At 43.3% G+C, this 20,152-nt stretch overlaps 1 protein-coding gene across 12 annotated transcripts; it reads right to left on the bottom strand.

The window, feature by feature from the left end:
- Positions 1–1,793: 1,793 nt before the first annotated feature.
- Positions 1,794–19,105, bottom strand: SLC30A8 (solute carrier family 30 member 8). Of its 12 annotated transcripts, XM_083749319.1 has the most exons (10): positions 18,158–18,384; positions 16,923–17,133; positions 16,675–16,803; positions 13,409–13,590; positions 10,424–10,570; positions 8,436–8,589; positions 6,264–6,453; positions 5,269–5,374; positions 4,038–4,172; positions 1,794–2,275 (listed from the first exon to the last, which is right to left on the bottom strand). In XM_083749319.1, the coding sequence occupies exons 3-10, from the start codon at positions 16,755–16,757 to the stop codon at positions 2,130–2,132; spliced, it is 1,143 nt and encodes a 380-aa protein (XP_083605445.1). In that variant the 5' UTR covers positions 16,758–16,803; positions 16,923–17,133; positions 18,158–18,384; the 3' UTR covers positions 1,794–2,129. The 12 variants fall into 12 exon arrangements, with proteins under 12 accessions (XP_083605445.1, XP_083605444.1, XP_083605448.1 ...); XM_083749318.1 differs by lacking the exon at positions 18,158–18,384 and adding an exon at positions 18,427–19,105 and having other exon boundaries at positions 16,675–17,133; XM_083749322.1 differs by lacking the exons at positions 16,923–17,133; positions 18,158–18,384 and adding an exon at positions 18,427–19,105.
- Positions 19,106–20,152: the final 1,047 nt, after the last annotated feature.

Raw genomic sequence — 20,152 nt, 5'->3', positions numbered from 1 at the left:
GAAGAGCCCCAGTCTGCACAGGTTCCCCTGAAACAAGCACCAGCTGGGCCGAGTCAGGGACCTGAGCTTCCCGGCTCCAGATACTGGGATTACCTCATTGCCTTCAGGTGGGCAATCACTTACAGTTGCTCCTGGGTCAGGAGAGGCTGAGGCGGCCTCTGGGTCTAGTAACCCACCGACATCTCCTGAGCTGCAGAGACTAAGGTCTGAGTGAAGGAGAGACCTGATTACTCGCAGGAGGAGTGCTCACCTTCAGGCAAAACAGGGAAGTGAGCCACCAGGGGATCAGGACCAGCCGCTACCCCGACAAAGATAAAAGGCTGTCGGACCCCGCCCCAGGTTGCGGGAGCAACATTGCTGTTTACCAGAACCTGCCTGTGATCCTGGCACAGATCAGGCACAGGATCACAGGATCTTCCCTGGTTTTCTGTCTCGTGTCCTGCCTTGGCCCTGCAGTACTGACTTCTCGTGGAACCCTTGGATTCAGGACCGGACCTGGACCGTGTTACTTGGGTTACTCCCGGGCCCAGCACAGGTAAGAACTCTCCTTCTTTATCCAATTCTTGGCTGCCTACCATGGGGGGGGGGTCAGATTCCCTAAAGCCTGACACTAGTAGGGATTCTTGAGGAACTCAGTACTTGCGGAGAGTGCCTGGGGCAACCCAGTTAGATAGGCAGGGAATAATGATGATGATGATGATGTCTGTCCTTTGCTTGTTATTTAATGAGAGGCTGGGGAGCTGTGTGTCAGGGATGCTGTAATTGTGTCCAGAATTGCAGACAATGCATTGGACAGGGCGTGGGTAGGTGTTACTAAATGACCTCCAAAGTCCCTTCCAAGTATCTGAGTCTATGATGTGAACTGACTTGATTGGCATCTCCTGGACTAATGGGTGGATTGGAACTCATAGGGCAATTCAGACCTTGGTTGCTGAACAGTGAGGCTTTATGTAGCAACGGGATCATTACAGCAGAAGGTGTGGGTGCTGGAGGGGAGGTGCAGGATGGTGGTTGTTCTAGTTTGGAGCTGATATAACGATTGGGACCAATGCTATCAAGTGACGGTGGTGGGGCCAGCAGATCCCAGGCCAGCTGAGCCATCCTTGCCTTCAGGAGGTGTTGTTTTGGGGTCTTCCACTGGCAGCCTTCCTCCCATCTGCATGTTTGGTAGGTAGAAGGAGATGCTCTGAATTGACAGAGTGATGCTTGCATCATTTTGCAGCAATGGCAGCCAGTTTAGTTGGGTGTAGGGATGGTGGAGAAGTTCAATTCAGTTCACATTTAAAGATGAGCTTACCCAATTTGCACCTTCTGAAACAATATGCAAACTGAAACACAGCCACCCTTCAAAATTCACACTTCTCTGAATTTTGCAATGCTGTCTTCAGCCAAAAATACAGGTACTAGGGTACGTTCTGCACTTGAACGCATACATTAGTGGAGACAGCATACAAAAATGCATCACAGTAAGGAAAACTGCTTTGCAAAAATGTGTGCATTAGACGAAGTTGCATACATTAGGAGAATCTCACACTAATCTGGGGGCAAATTTTGATGAAAACTTAAAATATTGCAACCTGGTGAGGAAATGTGGAAAACTGAACTTCAGATAGGAAAAATAAGAAAACAAAATTGACACATTTGCCCACCCCTTGTTAGGTGGAGGTGCTCAACCAACCCCCGAGTAAGGGGGTGGGGCAGTTGGGATTACTCTGTTACTTATGCACTGACTTTTGCACTGCCTCAATGTAATACTCAGCACAAGAAAACAGAACAGAAGAAAGCCGCACACATTTTGAGAGAAAACACATTTTTAAATGCTTATTTATGAGAAAATACATTTCAAAATAGAATTTAAATACATAATTGCAGACTTTTTAAAATAAAGAAGCAGATTAATATGGAAACAGAATGGAAAGGACATATGGATGAACATACACAAAAGTTGTAAGGAGAGGAAATGGATTAAATCACTGATCCCTAATCGTGAGTTCTGCAATCTTCACAATGCTTAGGCCATTGTGTTTTCAATGCAGTTTGATTTGGGGCCAAAGCAAAGCCTATTAATCCATCTCGTTTAGTAGCCACGGACCCATCGAACGAATGATTATTAGTGCAACCCAATAACTTCAGTCACTTGGGTCTTGACAGAAAACACAGCCTGGTTTCTGGTCTGCTTTGGCTTCAATTTGAAGGGTGACCGCGTAGAAATGGTGAGTGTCAAATAGAACTTCAGTAATTTTATTTAAAATCTGTTGTTTGTCTGCAGCATCCACTGTAGGAGACAAACACAAGGAATTAATGGATGCAGTGCACATCTTGCAGTCCTAAGGACAAGAGTTTTCTCATGCAATTATAGTTTGTCGAACAAGGGGTGGGGCTTGCAAAAACAAGGCGGCTTCCAGACTGTTGCTTATCTGTAGAGAAGGATTCAAATTCAGGTTAAACAATTAAAGTGTTTTTTGTATGCTTGGGAAACAAAGCTGCTTAAAAATACAACCCAGGTTTTTTGCATTAAGGAAACTGACAGGTAAATGCAGAGGAAATGATGGGATAACAATTGTTTGACACAACATCATATAACCTCCCCACAGAAAAATCAGAATGAATGCAAAATATGTCATATAAACTCCCCACAATCTTTGTGCAAGATAATCTGGATAAATGCTCAGTAATCATGGATGTCATAAAACTGTGAAGAAATCAGGACAAATGCCCAGTAAACAGGACCCTAGTGACTTTCAAGTGTAACTTTTTTTCAAAAGTAAATATTTCCATTTCCTTTTTTCCTGGTCAGTATAATTAACATCTTCATATCTCAGAGAGAGGGCTCTTAGCTCGAGAGAGCTGTGGTGTCAGGGACTGGACTGAAGAGGAATGTTGGGGGCTGCCCCCTCTTCTCCTGAACCTTCCTGAGAACAGGAAGACAGTATAGATTTAGAACAGTGGTTTACAGAAGGGCATAATTCAGAGGCTGCAGAGGGCAGAAGCTAGGAAATACTGAAAGGAGAACAGCAGGAAGGAGGAGAAGCACCAGGGAAGAGACAGCTGACAGACTCAGTGTCCTTGGAAAGCATTCCTTGAACCCCAATTCCTGGAATGCCTAAGACCAGACGGGCATTGAGGGTATTAGAACAGAGAGCTCAGAGGCAGAAAGCTCAGATTAACCGATGCAGGAGTGATGTCAAATAAGGGAAACATAGGAGGGGTGGGCTAGGACATGGGTGGCACTGTGTTCTAAACCACAGAGCCTAGGAAACTACACCATTCATCAGAAGGTCGGCAGTTCAAATCCCTGCAACAGGGTGAGCTTCCGTTACTCGGTCCCTGCTCCTGCCAACATAGCAGTTCCAAAGCATGTCAAAGTGCAAGTAGATAAATAGGTACCACTCTGGCGGGAACATAAATGGCATTTCCGTGCGCTGCTCTGGTTTGCCAGAAGAGGCTTAGTCATGCTGGCCACATGACCTGGAATCTGTACGCCGGGTCCCTCGGCCAGTAAAGTGAGATGAGCACCACAACCCCAGAGTTGTCCGCGACTGGACCTAACGGTCAGGGGTCCCTTTACCTTTCAGGAGGGGTGGGACTTTACTTGGAGCAACACCATTGTTAGGGATGGCTGCATTCCTTCGTCATTCTCTGTAAATTATTGAATAAATTGCTTGGTAAGAACTTTTATCATTTCTCTGATTCTGGGCTGCCATCATGGGCGGGATTTGATTCCCCGAGCCTGACATGTGGTGCCTATTAGACCCCCTAGCAAAGGCTACCTTGTGGCTAAGATTTGAACTTCTGGCTCACAGCCTACACTCAGGTAGGCTACGATTACAAGCGCATAAAAGGAACTGCCATTTGATGTCAGTGGGATGTATGTTTTGAGTAGGGACCATAAGAGCCACAACAATTTTTTTTCATCTTCTTGTGTACCCTTTTTAAAACAACCAAGCAGTGACCACAGATAAATAGTGGCCTTTACTTCAGCTTGACCTCATTTCCCAAGAAAACGCTCATTTTTTATTTTACAGAAATGTACTGACCTGTGACGATGTGAGCTGATAGGAGTATCTGATTCATTGACAGACACCAAAGGTGAAGGCTGTGAACAGACTCCACTTTTTCTATTGCTAGAATTCTCTCTTTCACCTCATCATAGGGAAGTACCCCTGGGGACCCTGTAGAAATGGGGGTAAATGCCTTTTTTAATTTCCAGAATACAGATTCCTACAGTTAAAGAGAATTTTTCATCACAGATCATTAGAAATGCTTCATTACTGAGCTTGCCCGTGTGTTTACCAAGCCAATCTAATTTCTTCCCATGGTGGAAAGAGAGGTATATCCACACCAACCCAACTCACCAATCACATAACATTACAAGAATACACACAGCCCCACCATTATTTCTGCCTCCCTTGTTAACATTGGAAAGTTTGTGCAACCCCAATCTCTCTACATAAGGGCTTTGTATGTTGCACTGTGTATCTAAGAGAGAGGGGAAGAGAAATAACCCACCACTACAGCATGTGAAAGACCACCAGGCTGCGTACATATGTGAACTGGTCCTTCGTTAAAGTAAATTAAGGGGGTTTGTGTGTTCCACGGTGGAAGGGCAGGTTCCTTTGAACAGGAGGCTTGTTCAGAGAGCTAAGAGAGACCCCAGAATGGTTGGATCAGGTTAGATAATCAGACCAATCAAAGTTCTGGCCAAAGGATGATGCAAACAGCTTCTGGTCTGCTCCTTCACACAGCTCAGTTGCTTCTAGATATCTAAGCAAAGCAATAACAGCCTCTGCTGTTGACCTCCTAGGTTTGGGTCTGCTGGGTATTTCCTGCACCCTACGTTCATTGATATCTGGTGGGACAGGAGGAATGTAATAATGAAATCCCATAATTTTTGAATGAATGCATAGTCACGCTGAGGCTTGTGCCACCAGCAGTCCTAACCATGGCCATCTTCATCAGATGAAACTCCCTAGAAAACCAGGGAGCTACCTGGACAGCCATTAAGAACTGGGGATACTGTCATGTTTACATGATGTTTTATTGTTGAATTCAATATTTAGATCTATGCTGGTTCATACTTTGATATTCTGTAGGTGGCTTTGCTCATGAATGGGATGCCACCTGGACACCTCTGACGTATCTCACTTTGAGGTTCATCATGCAAACAAGGTGGGATAATAAGTAGTGTAGATAGAAGGAAGGAAGGAAGGAAGGAAGGAAGGAAGGATTCTGCAGGAAAAAAGTTGCTCTACAAACAAAACACCTTACCTTCCATCAGCACAACTGAAATGTCCCGTAAAATAGTGAAGGTTGTTGCCAGAACAAGTACAGAAAATACAAATGTGCAGATAGGGTCGGCTATTTTGTATTCTGGCTAGAAAAAATAGATATTCAGTGAATAATAACAATAATAAATAATAATAAACCTTTATTGTCACTACACCACCTGTGTGCAGTGAAATTAAACAAGCCCCCCTCCCCGCCACACATACACTCAGTCTTGATCGCACTCTGTGTGCTTGTCGGAAGTCAATTGCATCACTACTTTTTTCCATTCAGCAGCCCAATAATAAGCCACTTTCTATTAACAAGCACTTTAAAAAATGCTTTGTAATATAAAATTTGCTTTGTAAACAAATGCCTTGTGGTTGTCATGACAGGTTTGTAAATAGGTTGAACCAGTTAATAAGTATTAACCATACTGGAACCCAGAATTTGGGGTCTGTTCTCTCCACCCTCACCCTCATAGCAGTGTCAGTAACAGAGGTGGCACTTTGAGGAAGGAAGTCAGGACAAAATGACTCAGTGCAACGTTGGCAGTTTCATAAACAACTAAGGATTGAGCGAGGCCAGATCCACACCATGCCTTTAAAGCACTGTCATATCCCTTTAATAGTCACAGAGGATCCTGGGAACTTTGGATCCATGAGGTCAGCCTACAGTTAGACTACAGTTCCCAGGATTCTTTGGGGGAACACATATAACTGTTAAGGTGGTTTAAGGGTGTAATTGTATGGTGTGGACCTGAGTGAAATTTTGCAAGACAAGTTGTGGGAAGTGAGACTTTGGCATTCCCTCAAACGGCAACACACCTCCAGTATCCAAGGCAACATCCCTCTCAATAGTTACACATGCCCTCTTCAGGCTTCCCATAGGTTGGCCACTGGGAGAACAAAATGCTGCACTGCATAAAAATTTGACGTGCTATGAAAACGGCTGCATGCTTAATTGCTATGGAGGTGAGTCAACTCAATAAAACTGACCTTAAAGAAGATTATAAGCGCACTGATTAGCACACTAAGGCTCTGGAACAGATCTCCGATGGCATGGACAAAAGCAGCTCTTATACTGGCATTGTTTAACACTTGCTCTGAATCCGAAGATCTGCAGTGATGGGCTTTGTGGCCATGGTGAAGATGCTCCTTCCCCTTTGGGTGCAGGGTGAAGCTTAATCTGCAAGAATCACACGAGCAAGACCACTCATCCCCTCACCCCTTTGCTTTTCCAGCACATCATTGACGAAGCTATTAAAACCAGGTTCTGATGCTCGGTTTTCTGGTTTCCGTTCAGATGTTTTTTAATGTGCTGTTTTAATCTTTAATTTGATTGTGTACACCACTTTGGATTTTTGTTCCTTTTTAATTAGAAAAGTGATATGTGTTCTAAAGGTCAACGGAACCAGAAAAAAACCCTACACTTTCTTTACAGTCTTTGCCAAATGCAAAAACATCAAACACACATGAAAACAAGTTATTGGAATCGGCATAGCACGTACAATTTCTGCACGCTATGATATGTAATTGAAAACATCCCATAGCTATATAATTCTCTCCTGTTTCTTGAGCATATGAAGCAAATATCCTCGCAGTTTGTAATGCAGGCAGATGAATTGGTGTCAAACAGGTTTTTTTTATTATCAGTGTAGCCAAAAGCTATGTTTAAACACCCTGGTTAGGTCGTTGCGGTTATGAGGATGAGTTTGGGCAGACAAGTGCATTTGTTTCTTCCTGTCTCCCTCCACAAGACTGTTGAAACACTTGTACAGTGGTAACTTGGTTCTCAAAATCAGTTCCGGAAATCCCTTCCAAAACCAAAGCGTTCCAAAACCAAGGTGTGCTTTCCCATAGAAAGTAACACAAATGGATTAATCCATTCCAAACTTTAAAAAACAACCCCTAAAACAGCAATTTAACACGAAATTTTCTATCTAATGAGACCATTGATCCATAAAATGAAAGCAATAAACAATGTACTGCAGTCACACAGTCAACCAATCAGTAGCTGAACTGGGTTCCACACAGTCACAAAAACAAACAAAAAGCCACAAAAATGCAAAATAAATAGCAAAAACAGACAGACCTCGGTGTAACATTCAAAACCGAAGTGTGGCACTCACAATGGAAGTGGCACTCAAATCAGAAGCGTAACACTCAAAACAGAGAATTTTTGGCTTCCAAAAAATGTTTGCAAACCAGAACACTTCCGGGTTTGTAGTGTTTGGGTTCCAAGTTGTTTGAGTACCAAGGCATTTGAGAACCAAGGTACCACTGTACATGGTGGCCTCCCTGCTCCTCTGAATCACCTACTTTTCCCATGAAGCATTTGGCTTATGCCCCCGGTCCTCAAATTGTAATGAAGCCTAATTATGTTTAATTGTAACTGCATTTCTTTCTTTCTCTTTCTTTCCCTTCCTCTGTTGTCAACATTTAGGCTGTAAGCTCCTTGAGACCAATGCCATTCATTCTTTCCTCTTCTTACTGTTATTCCAAATAATTGTAATGACATTTAGATAACTAGGCCCATGCATCTGGACCAGACAAATCTCAGTTGAGGTGATTTGGGCTGTTCTGAGATTTTTCCGGAATGGGTTAAGGCTGGATCTGCCTGGATCTTAAGATTGGATCTGTATGGATCGGATTCATCCAGAGCAACCCAGAGCTGTCAAAAGGGGTGGAGGATATTAAACATGTGTTTGGGCAATGGGGCAGGGGGGAAGAGATGATGCAATAGAGACATTCATTCCTTGTCCCATACTTCTCCTTGCTGCCTGACCCAGGGGTTGTGGAAGTTCACCGACTTGGTTCAGCACCTGGGTTAGGTGAGGCATGGCGTGCTCCAAAATGAACTGGGGGCTGATCACGATTGCTGAATCAGGACTTGAAGCAAACTGGGTTTGTCTTGCACAGCTGTTCTTTGTGTGAATCCGACATCTTAGCACCCCTCCCCGGAGCACCCCAGCCCATTCCAGCGATGTCAAAATATCCAGCTTAGTTGAACTCCATATTCTCTTTCAGTTTTCCCCTGCTGAAATATAACCGCAGAACCCAGCCAGACTTTTAAAGGGGGGGGGGGGGAGAGAGATTGCTCATGATAACATGACATTTTTCTCGACACAGTAGCATTTAAGATTAAAACAAAGATAAAGGACCACTTACATTATGTTGGCTATTACTGCGCAGGCAGACGTAATGAGCATGACTGTACTTTCGATTTCATAATGTGGGTGCCACAGCCTCATGACGGCTAAAAACGTCAATATGCCAGTCACCACCCAGATGACGATAATTGACAGGAAAGCTCCAAGGATTTCTAGTGATTCAAATAATTGTTAGGATAGTAGGGTAACTAAAATATTTTTCCAGCAAAAAACTGCCCCCCCTCCCAACTGGATGTAGGGCATATGATCTTCTACCTATACTATAGACTGGTGCTGGTTCGACTGCGCTAGTTCTAGTCCGACTACACTGGCTACCAATTAGTTTCCAGGCCCTGTTCAAAGTGCTGGTTTTGACCTATAAAGCCTTAAACAGCTCAGGACTGCAATATCTCATGGACCACCTCTTTCCATAAGAACCTACTCAGACCCTGAGATCATCTTCTGTGGCCCTTCTTCATGTGCTGCCTACTTGAGAGGTCTGGAGGGTGGCAGCAAAAGAACCGGCCTTCTTTGCAGTGGCACCCCATCTGTGGAATGCTCTCCCCAGGGAAGTTCGCCTGACACCTTCAATATACACCTTTAGGCACCAGGCAAAAACGTTCCTTTTTAACCAGGCCTTTTGATGATCTGATTTACATTCTATGCCCCTTTGAAATGTTTTTTGTGGGGGTGGGTATTGGATTGTTGTTATGTATTTTGTGGTTTTATATCTTGATTTTATTCTGTGAACTGCTCTGAGATCCCGGGTATAGGGCGGTCTATAAATTCAATAAAGAAGAAAGAGAAGGAGGAGGAGGAGGAGGAGGAGGAGGAGGAGGAGGAGGAGGAGAAGTTGTTAATGGTCATTCCATTGCACCAGGGAATCCTGGGATATGTCGTGCTGTGAAGAAGGTAGAATTTACCAACAGAACTCCTGATTCCCAGGATTCCTTTGGGGAAGTCATGACACTTCATTCATTCATTCATTCTGGACCTCCCTTTTATTGTGCATTCATGATTTGTAGACATGATGCTATGTGGAGGTCACACATGATTCTGTACTGTTTGCATCTGCAAGAGTTTCAAGGCAGACATATTGCTTCATTTCCAATCAGTATATATCCCATAAGATCTGCCACAAAGGTTTTGGGGTTTGTTTATTTGTTTTATGTCTCTCCTCTCTTTTTTTACACTGTAGTGCAAAGGTGTCCTTCCAGATAGCAGTACGGTAATAGGGTAAAATGGAGGAAGCATCGCACAACAGCTAACAAAGTGGAATGATATGTGGATGGTCCAGTACAAATCTGCCACAAATGCAGTATTATTGTATCAATGGCATGTTGCAGAATATAGCAGCAAAAAACCAAATCTGGTGGAGGGGCCCCCAGTCATTCCTAAAAGCGACCTAACAAGGACCCCAAAGCAGTCCACATAAAATTATTCGGAGTAGTTTAACAGGGATTTCCAACTCCCACTTGCTTAACAATAGCAACAGTAAAAGAGAGAGAGAGACATTTTTGTCCTCAAAATCAATCTGCTCTGAAGAAGAAAGCTTTGGGGAAAACCAGGAGTTAATTCATCACATGATGTTGAGCTCCATTCTGACACTGTGGACATATTCCTGGACTAAGCATGTGCACAGAAGCAATCTGTTTCTTAATTCTAAGGCTCTGGAGATCCTCCTGAAGCCTGAAATAGCCCCAATGAAGTTAATAGATATGAACTTAGGTTTATTAATTTCAATGGTTCTACTCTGAGTAGGACTTTAGTTGGCTACAACCCTAAACATTTCACAACCTGGTGCCCTCCAGTTGTTTTGGGACTAGAATTCCCATCATCCCTGACCACATTGGTCCTGCTTAGCTAGGGATGATTGGTGTTATGGTCCCAAAACAGCTCGGAGACCCAGGTTTGAGGAACCCTACTCTCTGTGCTGATCTCAGCATCTGATCCATTGTTGATAGGGATTGCTTTTCATAGTTTTTACACTGCAGTAATGTTTGGTACCTGCTCTGTGCCATCCATAGGTGAATCTCTTACTGGGGGGTTTAGATGACAGCCACAGAGAAAAGATGCTGATCAGAAAGCTCATCAGGTCCACCATTACATGGGATGCATCCATCATCACAGCAAGACTACCTGCCATGTGTCCACCTAGGTCAAAGCAATGATGATAGTTACTCAATCCAAGGAAGGAAGCAAAAATTCAAAACAGATGTCACACAAAAGACAGTGGTAGCATTCCCTCCAACGTTCCCCAGACGAAAATAGGGACATTGTGTTCCACATCAATATCACTGCTTGAACATTTCCTCCTGGTTGATCAAGTACAAAAGTTATTGGCGGAAACAGTGCAGTTTTTTAAGTGCAGGAATCTTTGAATTTATGTATTGTGGTTAGGAAAGCCTGAGGGAAACAGAAAACCCCCAAATCAATAAATACAACTAACTAGCAGTGATACTGATGTAGAATAGAATGGCCCTATTTGCATCTGAGGAACGTTGGAGGGTATGTGGTAGTTTTTTTGTCACTCAAAACTTACTCAGGAGTGGCCATTGCAGGAAGACCTTTGGATCCTCTGCAGATCACTTCTCCCCTCCATCCTCACTCAGCCTCTCCTCCCCCTCAAGATCCAGGACACTGTATCTTCCAGATCTTTGAGACAGAGACAGGGCAAGGAATGTGGACTTTACAGCACTTTCTCAGGGTTCCTTTCAAGGCTTGGTCAGGGGTGCCAGGAGAAGAAACAAGAACAGCACAGAGGAAGATCACCAGGGACAGGAGGCACCCGAGGATTGGTAGTGGGTCTCCTACTGGGGTTTGGGCCTCTCAGCTGGTCCCTACAAGGCATGACTGCTGTAACTATTAGATGGCTGGACATGCGTGTGTGTGTGAGAGAGAGAACCACTGTGTCCTTCAAACCAGAATCTTTCCATCCTCTGGTTCACATTAGCTTAGGTATTGTTGAATCTGACAATTGGGGTTTCTCTCAGTTTCTCATTTTTCCAATTTTTATTATTATTATTATTATTATTATTATTTATTATTTATTAAAGATTTTCTTGATTTACAAAAGTGTTTGCAATGTCTCTCTCGTATTTCCCCCCCCCCCATTTAACATTTTTACAAATCAGTTTCATTTGTTGAGACATTAGGAAGAAAAGGGGGAAAGAGGTGGTGGTGGGAGATGGGTAGGGGTGGGATCGTGTGACGATGTTTCTATTTTAATTACTATATGTAGGGTTTGGTGTCAGTGTTGCTTGTGCAGGTTCTCCGCTATTCACTTGTATTTCTTTGGTGGTGAGAGAAGTTGGGGTTGGCCTAGGGTGTGGTTGTTCATTTGTCGTTGGCTGTGGTGGTCTTTGTTTTCATGTGAGTAGGGTGGGTGGGTGTTTTGGATCAGGTTAGCCATCATTTTTCCAATCTTAAAGTCAGTTCTCCACATTGCCACGTCCATGTTGTAGTTTTTTGTTTTTGTTTTGTTTAAAAAGTCCTTATGAAAACAACATTGATCCAAACCGTAGCTTAGCTCCAGGTAGCCCAGCAGCAGCAGGATCAAGAAGGAGCAAAGTGGCTTTGATTCTTTTTGCTCTGTGCAACTGCACAATTCCTCGTCCACATGAAGTAATAGCTTTGGCATAGCGTTGTGTGTGAGCCAGACCACTGTATCAGTTGCATTTGCCCCTAAGAGTAGGATGGAAGGGTAATTTGTTCTCTCATTTTAAAGACAAATGTTTCTTTCAGATTAGCAAGTCTTTATTGCTTTGTAATGATGTTCCCACCAAATTGTTTCCGAGATAGAGCGTTATTCACAGTGACTTGTTTACTGCTTTGTGCACTAACACAGCAATGGGAATTGTCAGTCACTCAGTGGTCAATCATCCAGCAAGCAGTGTCTAGACTGATTTTGAAAATAAAACAGTTTCATCCTTGCAATGTCAAAGAAACTACTGTCTGTACTAGCAGTTAATACGTGTTTCATCTGAGCTTAAAGTTTGGCAGCAAAAAAGAGAGCCCTGCTTAAAGCTGGCACAACAATTTAAACGCTTTATAAACTGGAGATGGGGAAAACCTTGTGTTTTTAACAACTATAATAATAATACTACTACTAATAATAATAAATTTTATTTATACCCCACCCTCCCCGGCCAGAGCCAGGCTCAGGGCGGCTAACACCAATAAAATTACAATAAAACATAATAGGGGAAAACAAACAAACAAACAAACCAGTTTATTAAAATACAATTTAAAATGCAGCCTCAGTTTAATAGTAGCCCATAAATCAAAGCCATAAGGGGAGGGAAACATAAGGGTCAGACTGAGTCCAAACCAAAGGCCAAGCAGAACAGCTCTGTCTTGCAGTAGATGCTCCAATTTTCGAACCTTTTTCGGAAGCTGAACATCCAACGCGGCTTCCACTTGAGGGCAGGAAGCTCCTGCAGCCCATCGGAAGCTGGGCCTCAGTTGTCGAACATTTCGGAAGCCAAACGGGCTTCTGGAACGGATTACATTCGACAACTGAGGTTTGACTGTACTTCCTGTTTGCCTCGATTAGAGAGAGGTGTGTGTGTGTGTGTGTGTGTGTGTGTGTGTGTGAGAGAGAGAGAGAGAGAGAGAGAGAGAGTTATGTACTGAGTTGAATAGGATCCAAAATGCAGCAGTCTGATTGGTCCTAGAACAATAGGATTCAGAATGCAGCAGTCTGATTGGTCCTAGAACAAGGCAGCAGTATGATTGGTTTGCAGGAGCCACCCAATCCAGCTCCAGATGGAAGTGAATCCACAACCTGATTGGTCTACAGGAGAATTCTGGAATTAGCCAATCACGTGCAGCCCATTGTGTAAATAATGTATATAAAGAAGATACTTTGAGGGGACTTTCATTCCTCCTCACCACTATGAGCTGAATAACGAGCATGAAATCCACTCTCGATTCTGAGTATATTTCAGAGAGAGAGAGAGAGATTTAACAAGAGAAATAGTGAACTCCCACCTACGACTTCCGCTATCATGAAGACGCAGCAGATTGTTGATGCCAGGTAAAGCTTCTTCTTGGCTTGCCGCTCCTCTCCCTTTCTCTCCTCATAGGCTTCGGAGTGGTTATGGCAGTGATACCTTGAAACCGGCTCAACATTTGCTGATTTCTCACTGCTGTTCTCTTTGTGTGGATTATTCCTTAGTAGGTCAATGTCATGTGTGAGAGAGGAACAAGAAGCGTTTGTGAATTCCACGACTTTCTGTTCTCTACACAAGCCTTCCCTCCCTCTCCATCATTTCTGTTCCAAGAAAGGCCACATTCTGTGAGCTGAATAAATTACCAAGCCCTCTCCCCAGTCGCCCTGTAAGCCTTGCCAGCCTGCCACTGGCACCTCAGTTTTCTTTTCTTTTTTAAAAATAATATTTATTAACAGTTTAAAGACTATAAAAGAAAGAAAAGGAATTCAACAATACAATACAAAAACAAAAACACTACGTAACACTAACACTAAAACATTGAATTAACAAAACAAAACAAACACAATTTAAAACACATCCAATAATTTCAGTATCTTATCTTTCATTCACTTGTTTCAGCGACCTCCTCACACCTCCCTTTTTGTATTCCATTTCAGTTAACTGTTTCAGCAATTCCTTTCCATATTCCTCTGTTTTCTGTCCTGTAATTTATCTTAACTTATTCTAACCTTATTTTCCCCCTTTAATACATTAAAAATCTATTTGTACTTAATTCCTTATAACATTTCTGCTAAAGCCATATAACTTCATTCAAACATTTTTCTAACATTCATTAATTTTACAGTATTTCTGTAAATAATCTTTAAATTTTTCCCAGTCTTCTTCCACCAACTCTTCTCCCTGGTCTCGGATTCTGCCAGTCATTTCCGCCAATTGAGTTTTCGCCAGGCACTGACCACCAGGTGCGCCAACTCTGGAGTGCAGAAGTGTCATCTGCCCCCTCGATACAGGTGAAACTCGAAAAATTAGAATATCGTGGGAAAGTTCATTTATTTCAGTAATTCAACTTAAAAGGTGAAACTAATATAGGAGATAGACTCATGACATGCAAAGCGAGATATGTCAAGCCTTTATTTGTTATAATTTTAAGTTGAATTACTGAAAGAAATGAGCTTTTCCACGATATTCCAATTTTTCGAGTTTCACCTCTATTTCTTAGGAGGAGGCTTAGCTCCTCATTATTGAGAGGGCAGAAGAGTCTGAGTCACCAAGCTGAGTGTGGCACAACATCAAAGGCAGACCCCTCCTGAGCATGAGAGAGGAGGAGCCACAGCCATTGAAGCTGCACAGCACTGCTCCCGAGGACACGCCTCCTCCCGACAGCGTGCGTGCGCCACTCACCACATGTGTGATTTCACACTCATGGTGCGCCCCTCAGCCAAGGTGGCAACTCTGCTGACGACTCATTTTTCATGCTCACCTTTGCAGCCACAAGGACTAAAATTGTGCTCCGTTTAAAACAAGGGCAGGCATCTGAGATCCTTAGGATGCAGGTTATCTGCCAAGTGAGAGAGATTCTCTGCACACGAGAGTATGGAAACGTGGGGTCCATATTGGTGAAATCACAGATTTCAAAGACTTTGGGGATCGGGCTGCTTGTTTAGATTTCTTTCGTTAATTTACTAGCCTGCTTATCTTAAGAGGTTTTGTGCATTCAGTGGGGGCCTTGAATAAATTACACGCCAATAGCATGTAATTATTGTGCTATGCTGTGCGACAGTAAATTTGCTAGGCTGACTGAGAAAACATCCCGATTTGATGAGTGAGTTATTGGTATTACAGTGGTGTGGCTCAGACTGGTGGCGCAAAATACATCAGTCTGAAGTAACGAAGAGTGTGTGTCAATATTCCTTGGATGTGACCGTGACAAATAACCAAGGTGGCTACAATTTGTTTCTTTACTTCCGTTTATATCAGGCTTCCTCAACCTTGGCCCTCCAGATGTTTTGAGACTACAATTCCCATCATCCCTGACCACTGGTCCTGCTAGCTAGGGATCATGAGAGTTGTAGGCCAAAAACATCTGGAGGGCCGAGGCTGAGGAAGCCTGATTTATATGAATCACATCCTATGAAACCTCTTGAACCAATTTAACACTAAAAAAAGAAGAAAGTAATAGATTTCTTGCATATCTTTTTGGCCATAGCTCCTCCCCCAGTTTACTTGGACGATAACAGGGCAATCATCTGTAAACTTACTCAGAAGTAGGTCCACAGACTTCAGTGGAGTTCATTCCCAGTAAACTATATATAAGGTTGCAACCTAACTCTAAATCATCTAGTTCACTATAACGGCAATCCTATACACACTGACCTGGAAGCAAGGTCCACAGAACCCACTGGGCTTATTTCTGAGTAGACATGTGACGATTGTGCAAAATATTTGGGAGGAAATGTATTACAGGAAAAGGGAGACGGAGCCAAGTTTGCAGCTATCTAAATAATTAACTTTAATATTTATACTTCAGAATTTTGTAGGATAACAAAAGTGGCTTACAATACAGTAGGATAACAGAATATATTAAGTAAGTTAAACTTGTAATCCATAACTGAAAATGAGTGAATCTGTCAGTTTTGGTTTCTCTCAGCATCATTCATAAGTTCCCCTCTCATATTTCCACATCCGTTTGCGATGTACTTATTTTCACATGAAAATTCAGCAGCGTTTTAGGGTGTATATTCTCCTAATATACACATCTAAGTATGCAGTTTTGCCTAATATACAATTTTTTTAATATAATGCCTTTTTGCATCCTATTTTCACTAATATATCCATTTTTATGGACAATTTACCTCTGTATATGCAGTTTTCTACACCATTACTTGATTGGAGAACCACATTGCAAATTCAGAGAAATGCAAATTTCAAAGGTGCACAGTGTTTCAGTTTGTGTATTGTTTTGGAAGGATCAAATTAGGTAGGCTTGTCTATCAGCGGCAAACTGAATTGAATTCCACTGCCATGCCTATCCATAACTTATCCCACATTAATGAGAATGTTCTGTAGTAAGTGATGCTGCAGCTTGCAGCAAGTCTAGAACCAATAATGTTTCATAATAATAATAATAATAATAATAATAATAATAATAATAATTAATATGCCACCCATCTGTCTGCATTGCCCCAGCCACTCTGGGCAACTTCCAGCAAATTATAAAATTAACGGTAACATCTTTGGAACATGCTTATCTTGATATTCTACAGAAAGCAAAGCAATAGTATGAAACAGGCATGACATGGTTACCTGGGAAGATCTATGGTGTACTTCTTACCACCTCTGTCATTCACAAGGGAAGTCTTTTCGGCACCCTTTGCCATAGTTGTCATGGTGGCCAAGTTTATCCCGGATGATGGCTGTGTCACTCTTTGGATGCTGATGACAGTTCTTGTAGCTCAAGAGAAACGGCTGCCCAAGTTTCCAAGGTTAGACCTCTCCTGAATCATCCCCAGGGACCCAATAACTGCTCAACTGCTGAGAGCATCTCTGTTTACCTCCCGGGATGTAAATCTGCTGTTCGGTCTCTGTGCCTTGAATGCCTTCCTGCTTTCTGACAGCCTCCAACTGACACAGTCAAATGCACAAGATTTGCTGACTCAGGTTCACTCAAACCCTTGCAACAGGTGGCTGTAGAACAGCGCTGGCTTCTCTGAAACAACTAATCTGCTGTTCACTGCTTAGCAGCTACAGCCTGGGTCATTTGACCTGCATGGACAGAAAACCATTTAAGCCTGAGGATTTCATAACAGATTTCTCCTGTGCTTATGCATACTCGCTCCACAAAGACTGTTTGTTATTCTAGTTATAGGCTCGGTGCAGGATGTCCATGTGTCCTAATTTATAGATTTGAAAGTGTCCTCTCTTTGAAGAACTGTCCAAATTAACCCCAGTTTAAACTGGCTAAGCAGGCACCCGGTCACAGTCTTCCCCAGCTACCTATTCTATTCCCGTTTAAATTTTATTAATTTTCTTATTTATTCAATTTATGTACCGCCCTTGATCAGAAGATCCCAGGGCAGTGTACATTAAAAACACATTACAGAACACCAATGATAAGAACATAATAAAAACCCATAATGACAGACAACCTAATAATAAAATAGTCACCATAATAACAGACCTCTCTCCTCGGCACTTTCATGGGCCACAGATTATTTAATAGCCTTAGGCTTGGGTAAGGAGGAATGTTTTTGCCTGGAACCTAAAGACATGTAGTGACCATGGCTATTGGGACGAGGATGGTGCTGTGGTCTAAACCACTGAGCCTCTTGGGCTTGCCGATCAGAAGGTCACGTTTCAAATCTCTGCAACAGGCTGAGCTCCCGTTGCTCTGTATCAGCTCCTGCCAACCTAGCAGTTCGAAAGCACACCAGTGCAAGTAGATCAATAGGTACCGCTGTAGCGGGAAGGTAAACGGCGTTTCCGTGTGCTCTGGCTTATATAATGGTGTCGTGTTGCACCAGAAGCGGTTTAGTCATGCTGGCTACATGACGCGGAAAGCTGTCTGTGGACAAATGCCGGCCCCCTAGGCCTGAAAGTGAGATGAGCACCGCAACCCCATAGTTGCCTTTGACTGGACTTAACCGTCCAGGGGTCCTTTACATTTTTACCTTTACTGCCCTTCCTTCTGATCTGCCTCAATGCTATACTGAGAACACAAGTGGACAAGGCTGGAATAGGCTTGCTTTCCCCCTCAGTTTACACCTATCCCAGTCCCAGTAATACATACCAGGACAGCCCCTCTTACCAATGATCAAATAATGGATGGCAGCTGCTTCATTCCGGATCAATTCAGCATATACTAGCACCACTACTGGAGCAGAGGACAGATTAACAGAATGACCCAGACCTCGCTGGCAGGGGGTAGCAACAGCCATGGGGGGCACCTGCAGCCAGAAATCCTCCTTTCACCTCCTTTGGCCAGACAAGACCCCTCTGCCCATGCCCTGGAGGGTTGGCATATTGACACCCGCCCTCCCCACCCCTCACAATGCTCACCCAAGCACTAATTCTAGTGTTTACTGTGCAACCATTGCAAAGTGTCTCTGCGCTAAAGGGTTAATGATAGGCTTTGTGACATCACTTTGTGCCCCCTGGGTCAACAGGGTCTGGGTTGCTCTGCCCATCTGCCCTCTGGTCTGGTGAAGCTGTTATGAAAAGGGAGGGTGGGGAAAAGGCTTTGTGACATCACAGTCGCTAAGACATCTTCAGTGGACAAGAATTGCTGCAGGAAGACAGGAAACACACACACACACACAAACAAACAAACAAATGATTCCATGCCAGCAATAGGTTGGGAAGATAAGCAGTAGCTGGGGCATCATACTGACATCAAATGAAGTAAGCAAGTTGTTGGAAAGGATTGTATTCCTGTCAGCTGTCTTCTCTTTGTCCTGCATAATGAAACAGGCTGAGAACTTGGGAACAGATTATCCCTAAGGGACTACTTTGCCCCCATATACATCCCTGCCTGGCAACTGCACCCTCAGATGAGGCACTGCTGAGAGTACCTTAATCTGTATTAGGCACTGGGCTTTTTAGTGCTGCAGCTCCAGCCCTCTGGAATCAATGCCCAGTTGAAATTAGACAGGTGGCCGTCATCATGAATTTTCAATACCAATGGGCCTGGTGCCTGAAGCCAGCTCCCCACAGAGCACATCCTTGGGGATCCTGCCATCTTCCAGTGTTGATGTCGCTGAGACAGGTGTGCGAACCCTGTGGGAATCTGGGCTTGGGAGAGCACATCTTTTTTTGAGACTCTGTCTTGCCATGTGGTGCTCGTAGAGCCATAGAAATGAATGGACCTGTGTTCATTATATCCACTCATTTCAATGGGTCTGCCCCAAGTATGACCAGTGCTAGATACAACCCTTAGTTGCTCTTTTCATTTTGCAGCATGGCCACAACAGATGTTCTCTCATTTGTTTTCATTTTTATGATGTCTGGAATCTGCTGAGGAATTAAGTCTGTAATTATGTTGCTTACAATATCTCTTGGATGTACTTCTTTTTCTTTGGGGATGGGATCTTGTTAGTAAGAACAGAAACATTCTGGCAGCAAAAAAGAAAAGGCAGAGGTGATGTTTAGCAGATAAGCACTGAGTGGGGAGGGACCTGGTTTCATGTTCATCTTGGAGCCAAGTCTCCAAGCTGACCTCATGGCTACAACATCAGCCTGATTATTGTCGATACCTCTGCCTTGTGTAACATCTCGCCTGATTAAAGAGTATGTTTCTACACATCTTTCTAAGCCCTTTTCTTTTCTTTCTCTTTTTGCTGGTGGAACATGGGGTTCAGAGCAGAAGAACAGCCCACTAGATTGAGAAGATGGCGCCTGAAGCAAGTCTCCTGTGAGCCTCAGCAGAGTGAGTAGGAGCTTTTAAAAAATAATAAGGGAAAAAGACACACTCCCAGAAAACAAGCTTATATCCCAGCCAGATAAGGACTTCGGGAGTCGCTGGACGGCATTTTGAACATCCTCCCTTCCTTTGAGGCTCTTCTAAAGCCCCTTTGAAATCCTGCTGAAGCCATCCAAAACTTCTTGAGGTTATCTAAAGTTATTTGAGGCTAATTACAATGCTCCAAGTTTCTTTCAAACAAAGTCCTCAAATATACAAACGGGACAAAGTAACCCAAATCTAGTCCGGGAATGGCTCTCACAAGACTGAGTTATAAAGAACTGGGAATTTCTCTTACACAAACTGCAGAAACCATCCCCAAGGAAA

This window comes from Podarcis gaigeae, assembly GCF_964106915.1.
Source record: "Podarcis gaigeae genome assembly, chromosome: 7".
Taxonomy (NCBI): domain Eukaryota; kingdom Metazoa; phylum Chordata; class Lepidosauria; order Squamata; family Lacertidae; genus Podarcis; species Podarcis gaigeae.
Note: the sequence above shows the minus strand (reverse complement) of the source record. Positions and strands in the feature narration are given on the sequence as shown.